We start from the raw sequence: 8627 nt of genomic DNA, 5'->3' as shown, positions 1-8627 counted from the left end.
AGATACATGAGTCTCCACCAGCCAGGAGTAAGCATGTGTCAACAAGATTACTGTTGCAGAAGTAAGAGCTTTGTCTGAAGAGAATTTGTGAGGGAATATTAGAAACAATCACATTTAAGAAAAAAAAAAAATCAGTGGGTGCATAGCAGCTGCCAAATACTCTCAAACCTGTGATGGTAAGAGGTAAAAATAATGCCTAAGGGGGATGAGAACATAGTTATCGCATGCTCTATCCGAAGGATAAACTTGTGTAGATGAAGAAAGAAGTTACCATTTGCCACAATACAAAACTTAACAGAAGCACGATAGGGCAGCTCGTAATTGTTACAGGGAACTTCTTTCGTGTGTACCAGGCTGAAAGAATTAAAAACTAAAGAGAACTGTTCCCTGAGCCAAAGCCTCAGTTACAACCAAGATGTACTTTCTCTCCCTCCAATATAGACCCTGGACACTGGCTATTCCCAGATTGTAATAATTACAAGGTGCTCAGTGTGAGGTGAAGATTTATTGGTGTGGCAACCAAAAGAAACTTCAGCAAGACTAATGCTTCAAATGAATTGCAAACCTAACCTATCTCTATTTAGCAGCTTTCAGCCCTGCCTGGTGAGGAACAAAGACCAGCCAAAAATCACATAAGAAAGCAAGGTAACACTTGTGTGACTGAGTATTAATCATCAGACAAAGACAAAATTAACAGAATCTTCCAGTAGATGTACAACCTGTATGTCTTCCCTGCATATTTACTATCTCAGATTGTTTTTAATGGTGTATTTCTCCTGAGCAAATGAGAGAAACGAAATGTGGCCTTTTCTCTGTTATTTCATTACCCCAACCTGAAATCTGGCACCCAGGTCCCTGTTGTGCCCATGTTTCTATATAGTAATGAGGTGTTCACTGAAACCCAAGCTTGTTTTCTTCTTCCTTCTGTTAATTAAAAAAAACCAAAACAACTATGGTATGGGTATAATGCATGAACTCATTTCATGTTGTTCTCAGATTTCTACCAAACTATTCTAATTTGCTGAAACTGAAGGACGTTCAGTTCTTTATTGTATTAAAAATTGCCTCAATAATTAGAGACCTCAGACAGTTCATATCAGAACTATGCTCAGAACAATCAGAGCATTTTATTTGTCTACAGTAGGCTCAGTAAGACGTCAAGAGACTTCTCAGTAGTGTTATACTACATTCTGGCAGTCCCACTTCCAGTAACTTAGAAATTTTATATTGGTATTGTACATAGGTATTTATATTATATTGTCTGCATTCACAATAGTCAGTTTAGTCAAAACTGGAGATCACTATAGAATTAAAGCAAATCTCATCTTGTATTTTGAGACTCACAGCAGCTCCTTAGGCCACTTTGTATGCTCTCCTCCTACGAGTCATACAGTATTTAGGCTGTGAGGTATACAGAAGTCTGCCCTCTCTTGAAACAAGGTTTTGTAGGATATAGTTGTTAAACCACCTTCAGCTCTCCATGTTGCACAGAACCAGGCAACACGAATGCTTATAGCTAGCATCTTCTGAAGAAGAAACACAGGCCAACGAGGGCAACCCACAGCACTTGTCCTCTGAACAAAGTGTGCCGAGGGAACCCACCCTCTTCTGAGGCAAGAGCACATGAGGAACAAGACAGAAATTCAACTTCCTTCACCCACTTTGTGCATTTTTCTGAACTTCTGGGTAAGAAATACTCCCTAATTTATTTACTTGATAATACTAAGTGTCTTCAGCTGACAAATATCAAACTGTAAAGCAAGACAAGCACTACATGGGAGCTTCAGTAAAGGTCTAAAAGAAGCCGCTGCAGTTACAGAAGTGCTGAGTATTTAAATGAAGAAGCAACATAAAATCATCGCCCATCATACCGTGTTCATGAGAGTTGATTCAGAATTGGCAACCAAGACAAACACGTCAGCATCTAAGCAGAATTTGTCAATCCAGCTGTCCAGTTCTGTAGTGACATCCGTGCCAGGGCTGTTGAGAATAAAACCACCACAAACTCATATTTATGCAGCAAAGGAGTATTTGACTTACGGAAACTGATAAAAATAGACTGGGATTGCCTAAGGGCCTTGTAAGAAGATAGAAAGCTTTGTATCTTTAGACTGATGCCTAACTCAAGCTTCAGGCAAGCACAGCAAAAGCCAATTAGCAATTTGGCATTTAGCAGTCACTCACACACTGGACCATCTACTCATTCCAAAATGCAGTTTTGAATGAATAAATATGCAGAGCATAACAGCCAAGAAAAGTGACAGGCAGCCTGTCAGGAGTCCAGGCAGTGTCACAGAATGGTCCCCCTCCCCATATTCCAAGTTTTAGATTTTAATCAAAAAGGACAGTTATTCATAACTATTTTTCCATTAATCAAAGCTTTCTTTAAAGAGATAAAGGGACAGGCAGCCTGTCAGGAATCCAGGCAGTGTCACAGAATGGTCCCCCTCCCCATATTCCAAGTTTTAGATTTTAATCAAAAAGAGTTACAGTTATTCGTAACTATTTTTCCATTAATCAAAGCTTTCTTTAAAGAGATATGCTACAGAAGCTGAGCACAGATTTAATAACTAATTAAAATGAAGCTACAATGACAGTGCTGTCAAGTTTTTCAGAAATAAATGGAATATGAGCATTAGATCATGTTTGCAACACCTCAATTACTGCTGGTTCTAATTTGTTCTATTTAACCATAATTTTCTCCTTACAGCCACCTGTTCCCTTTTCCCTTTACATTTCACCTTCAGCAACCGAGACTGTGCAGATCAGATCGTGCCTTACAGCATACCTATGCAAGGATCCCTTCTGGGCTTGTAGCACACTTGTGCCCCTGCACATGTCCCCAAGGAGACGGCAGAGCTGCGTAAGCATGGAAGCCCAGCAGTGCATCGAACCAAGCAGCTCCCTGTGCCAGCCAGGCTGGCTTTTCCATGACTAACAAGACCTGAGCTTGCACCCAAGAAAGTAATGACAAACTCCCAGTGATTTCAAAGGTGCCAGATTAGAGATGTTACAGAAAGCACTACAACTTATCAAAATACGCTCTGCATATTATTTTGCTGGACATCAAGAAGTCATACTTACAAATTCACTCCTACTTGAGTGAATTACTCACAAATTCAAATTTATATTGATTCACACATTTGTGTGAAAAAATATTACCTGGTCATACCTCAAAGTGGCCAGGAATAGGGGCATTTGACATGGACACAGCAACAGCTTTCAGCACTCTTTGAACGCACAAACTGTAGGAAATGCTAGCCCAACCCCCAGGCACACACAGCCGACAGTCACAATTCGTGGCTATGCTCTGAAGTCACCCATTCCTTCAATATGTAGGCACTGCAACTCTTATCAGAAGCTTTTGAAAACGAAGTCTAAATTACTCACACTCATTGCCCATGATCAGTCTGAAGCTTGTTGATGCAACAACCCTATTCACACTTCCATAGTGTTTGTTTTTAAGGTAGAAGTGCTCCCAGCTAAAAGCTATTCCCTTATTGAGCTCAATCACAAGACACTTGTTTGTTCCAACTGCTACTGGATCAAAATCAAGTGGGGTGATGACAGGCAACAAGATACACAAAAGAACAAACTCTGTACCCTCTTTCAAAGAAAAAAAAAAAAGCCTTTCCATAATTTTGCAAACTAACAATCAAATCACAATCAAACAATAAGCCAGTCTCTTTTCTGAAGATTATAATAGCTAATTTCTTTAAGAAAACATTTACTAAACCAGAAAACATACCTGTCCACTAAAACCAAATCATCTCTCAGCAGGGCACACTTAGACTTGGGCCAAAAGACATGGACAAGACAGCCAGCTTTCAAATCTTTATCCATGTGAAGTGCATGGGCAAGCTGATTGACTGTCTGTAAAGAGAATAAAGAGAAGACAAACATGAACACACACCACAACCAAGTCTGTAAACCAGTCTAATTCAGTGCTCAAGCAACATGGACAGGATCTATCATTCACAGGAAAACAGAGTTCATACTTCTTTCTGGTGAATATTTGCGATTTTTTTTTTTAAGCTCTTAGACTCACCAGTATCCAAAGAACAAGCTGTGCCTTGAAACCTAGACAGGAGTTTCCACAAAGTGGTATTGTTTACAGGGGTAGAGTGCATTGCACTAAGCGTCATCGTGAGTTTTTCTCCCAGGTTTAACCTATCAATGTGATTGGTTAGATGAGCTGAGCATTGTAAGACCAAATGAGAAGCACATTCCAAATGCTTAACAAGAAACAGAACTTACTCTCAGTCCTATAAAAATAAATCACTCAACATACGCTATGCTACAATGAGACACACATTAGCCGTTTCTCTGACATATCCAAGAAAAACTGTGAAGTACACCATTTTAGTTTGTTATTCCTTCCTAAGTAAGAACTTTAAAATGCAGAGTGAGTTAGCCTTATACTCCTGTTCGACTTGAAATCACTGTTAGGAAACAGATCTTTTGAGAAACAGTTACTGTGAAAAGTAGCATTAATCATTCAGAAACCATACCTTGACACTCTTCTTTTCATCGGATCCTTCTGTCATGAGATAAGCCTTATCTCCATCTGTCCCTTCCACACTGAGAAAGCAGTTAGTTGTATGGCCAATCCCACTAGGAAGCACCTTATCCCACAGCATTGCATTAATGACCGAACTTTTCCCACTGCTGGTTCTACAGGGATAGAAAAAAGCAGCCCTTTAAGCACAGTACAGCAGCATTACACATACTTTCGTCTTGAACTGAGTGCACCCCCATTGAATTGCATCAGACCCAGACACTGCGGGCTAGTTTGGGTAACAGAGCTTCAAACCAGTACAGCATAGCTTGCCAGAAAAGAACAGGGAGTGCAGGAAAAGTTCCGTGAATAGCTATTCCAAAAATCTGTCTTCATATCAACACTGCCTACAGAACCAAGGAAACAAATTTTCATTTGCATTACACTGGCTCAACACAACCAGCCTGTCCTGGGAAGCACACTTCGTAAGGAATTTGTAAATGATACCATGTTTTTCCTGCTTACAGCAAAGATAAAGGAATTCCGAAGACACTGGACACGAGGAGAATGCTGCACAACAGGGGCAGGGAACGACTACCTTCTATGGTGACTCCTTAAAATGCTTGTGAAATGCCCACCTCAGCAACTTAATCTGTCTTTAGGGAAACATCTGGGTGCAAAAGGAGCGTTGCCGTACTACTGCCTTCAGGTATGTTTCAAAGCATCTGGCTAGTCTGGGAATTCTCATCACACCCAGCAATGACAGCTAAGAACAATTTAACGGATGATAATCTCAACTGAATGAAGATCCCTAAAGTAAGAGACGTAACAATACGCAAAAATCCCTCAAGTTTATTTTTTGTGCATAATCCTTATAATGCAAAAGCTGTCCTTACTAACAAACCTTAGTCTTGTCCTTATTTCAGAAGAAAGGGGGAGCTAAATTAACCAAAATGCTGTTGATTAAAAGTTTGCCAATTAAAGATTCTGCAAGAACTTGAAGTTCTCAGCAATGTCCTACTTCACACTAACCCTCTACCCCTCACCCATAAATACTTGAGGTTTAACTGTTACACAACAGTATGAAGTTACACGGACTGTAACTCATTTCTGAGCTGCTACCTCTAAAACATGTTCACTGCTCACTGTAGAACAGTTCACAAATTTATTCAAAGTGCCAGAGGGAGAGGTAAATTTTTTTTCCTGCTCTGAACTTCTGCCCTTTGTAAAAGCAACTGTCATCGCACATCACAGCTTGTAAATGTATTTAACTTCTAACTCTGTGAAATATCAAGGCTGAAGTATAATTAATTTCTTTATCCCAAATCCTTTCATTGTTTTTCTTTAAACAGCTGAACAATGTTTAGCAAAGTGAAGGTGAGATCACTGTTGTACACGTTTTTCCAATACTGTTACAGAATTTTTAGAACAAAACTATGAAGATTCATAGTCCACAAAAAAAAAAGTAACCACATGATTAAATTTAAGCATGGAAAAAATCAATCTTCCTGAAGTAAAGCGGACTAACAGACCCCAGACCAGCCAGGCACACAGGAGCATCTGAAAGCACTGGAACCAGAGTCTTTCAGAACTTAACGACTTTCTGGCTGACTTCACATTCAGTAAGGCAGAGTTTCATCATCTTTCTACACCCTCCAAATTTTATAGGAACAGAATGGCACAATGTTCGGAACACAGACATTTACTGGAAGTTCTAAGACCCAATCAAAATTTCTCACTGAAAACTTAATTTTTTTCTACTAAGATGTGACTGAAACGCAAACCACAATCCATACAAGCAGAGGCACATAAAACTTCAGTGCTTTGGGTCTACACACCCGATGGCACCTCTTTAAAATGCTTCTTATGCAGTAACACATTTTGGGTGCAACACTTCTGAACTCTCTTTCATCCTGCTGCAAAAATAACAACATGGCTAAGATGACCCCAAGATAACCACAGTTAAACATTTTCTAATACTAAAAATACTTTTTTTTTTTTTTTTAACAGAAGCGAATTTAGATCACCCACAACTTTGGAAATGCTATCTAAACATGCAAAGGTCTGACACTTGGTCTGTAGTAATACCAGTGAGGACTGAACTGGAATTTTTCCTAACCAGCGATTCAGGAAGCCAAAATTCATAGCCTCTGTCAGATGGATCTGTAAGCTTTACAGTCCGTTGTTACTGTTATCCCTTACAAGCACCACACATCTGTCAGACTAATGGTACAAGGCAACCACCTCTGTCTGTTTTCCTTCAGCTGCTTATATATGGAGATATAAGCAGCCCAAAGTTTAGTTTTTCAGTATCTGTGACCAAACAGAAAAGTTTGTAACAGTAGGAGCCCAATAAAACAAAGACACTAAACAAACAAAACCACCACAGAGAAGATGACCACAAACTCAGACCTTTCTAAGTCAAACAACAGATATATACAGGATAACTATTTTTACAAACTTTATCAATAAAAGACGTGTAATGACATACATAACTGATCTACAGTCACAAAGCGAGATGGCATCAAAGAATTATTCAGCAAAGAGTGAACATGGTTTTATGTATTATATTTCAAACAATAATTAACCATGAAGCACTAATTCCAGCACATTTAAATTAGAAATACAAACACTAAGCCCTGCAAGAGAAGAAAAAAAAATTAAAAGAACTAGTAACTCCATTCAATACCTGCCAAAAAATGCCACTTTCATGTGTCTCCGTGACAGCACCTCACCGATGACTGCTAACTTCTTTTTATATGCCTGTATTTTCAGTAGTTCATCTTCCATGGCTACATGTTTGAGCTCTGGGTTCCTGTACGTTGCTAGACATAGAAAAAGAATAATGTAAAAGCCTTCATACACAGAATACATGCTGCAGGACACAAGATACAGATGATCAGTATTTCCCATGCCAAAGACCTGTGCAAATTTTAATTACGCAGTAGTAAGAAAACAAAACCCCACTACAGACACTGATAGTAGCCCTTGTCATTTAGGGGGTCCACCACAAGCACTTGTGAAATCACAACCTAAGTCACTTCAGATTAATCAACAGTCTAACTGCTGGTTCAAAAAGCCTGTGAACACAGCCTGCTGTGCTGATCTGCCCCACTCTTTGCGACACCTGCCTCCTTCAGAAAGGACAGCTGGGAACTCTCATGGATACACCAGCCAGGCTCAGCTGTCTTCTCCCCACAGAGCTCAGCGGGGTGATGAGCAACCAACTCCACGTGGCAACACACGCACCTGCACGTCGCTAAAACCTCTGAGTGTGTAACCAGTTGCTCTGTGCATTACGTCATGTTGATCTACTTTCCTAGTGAATAATGGGAGAACCTGTTTTTCCTTCCCTCTATGAAAAAATGGGCTGCAAGACAACTATAAACAGCAGCGTGGTTAAGCTTTCGCCCTCACGGGAAGGAGGTTAGGTTACCAGTCCAAGCGATGCAATCAGCTTTTCATATACATAACCATCCTTGGCACTCCTGCTAACCCAAGTTGACATAAAAAAAAAAAAATCAATGTCAAATGAAAAACGTGACTATTTCTGAAGGCACATGTTTACACAAACAGCCGACCGATGTTGCGCGTGCAGGGTACACCGCGCCGCGGTAAAACATCCTCAAAGCAACAGGCGAGGCCCTTGTGTTTCAGATGAAAGCTAACCTTCCACAAAAGTGGCTCCCTCGGTGACATAGTCCAGCAGCTGGTCGAAGATGGCAGTGATGGTCTTTTTAGCCAGCACAAAGTGCTTCAGCGGAGAGACGGTGGCTTCTGCCATTATGCAGCTGCAAGGAAAGTTACATAAAGTGACCACAGCGCTCAGCACACCCGTGTACCTGAGGAGTCGGACACTTCTCCCCCAGCCAGTGAGACAGGGCAACAAAAAATTTAAAAATCCCCCAGAACAAAGCCAAAACCCCAAGCCACAATGAACGCCAGTAAGCCTGGCTCACACTGGTTCTCTTGCCCTGACAACCTCTTCACTCCTCCCCTCACACTCGCCGGCAGCGGCTCCCGAAAGTCGGGGCCGAGTTTGAACCCGCCCTGGCGCGGTGTGCTCCCGAGACACGAGACTTTCTCCTCAGAAACGGCCCACACAACCCCTCCCCCCGCTTGGAGGTCA

At 40.8% G+C, this 8627-nt stretch overlaps 1 protein-coding gene across 1 annotated transcript in view; it reads right to left on the bottom strand.

Annotated features, from left to right (window-relative positions):
* MFN1 (mitofusin 1) overlaps nt 1–8284 on the bottom strand; it is a 23161-nt gene extending 14877 nt beyond the window's left edge. The window contains exons 1-5 of the mRNA XM_010161108.1: nt 8168–8284; nt 7188–7323; nt 4512–4674; nt 3749–3873; nt 1872–1980 (exon numbers count right to left, since the gene is read on the bottom strand). Of these exons, the coding sequence (XP_010159410.1) occupies nt 1872–1980; nt 3749–3873; nt 4512–4674; nt 7188–7323; nt 8168–8282 (648 nt within the window). The 5' untranslated portion in view covers nt 8283–8284. The remainder of the gene's footprint in view (nt 1–1871; nt 1981–3748; nt 3874–4511; nt 4675–7187; nt 7324–8167) is intronic.
* Nucleotides 8285–8627: the final 343 nt, after the last annotated feature.

This window comes from Eurypyga helias, unplaced genomic scaffold (genome assembly GCF_000690775.1).
Source record: "Eurypyga helias isolate BGI_N326 unplaced genomic scaffold, ASM69077v1 scaffold8591, whole genome shotgun sequence".
NCBI classification, from domain to species: domain Eukaryota; kingdom Metazoa; phylum Chordata; class Aves; order Eurypygiformes; family Eurypygidae; genus Eurypyga; species Eurypyga helias.
The sequence above is the reverse complement of the archived record's forward strand: the minus strand, read 5'-3'. Positions and strand labels throughout refer to the sequence as shown.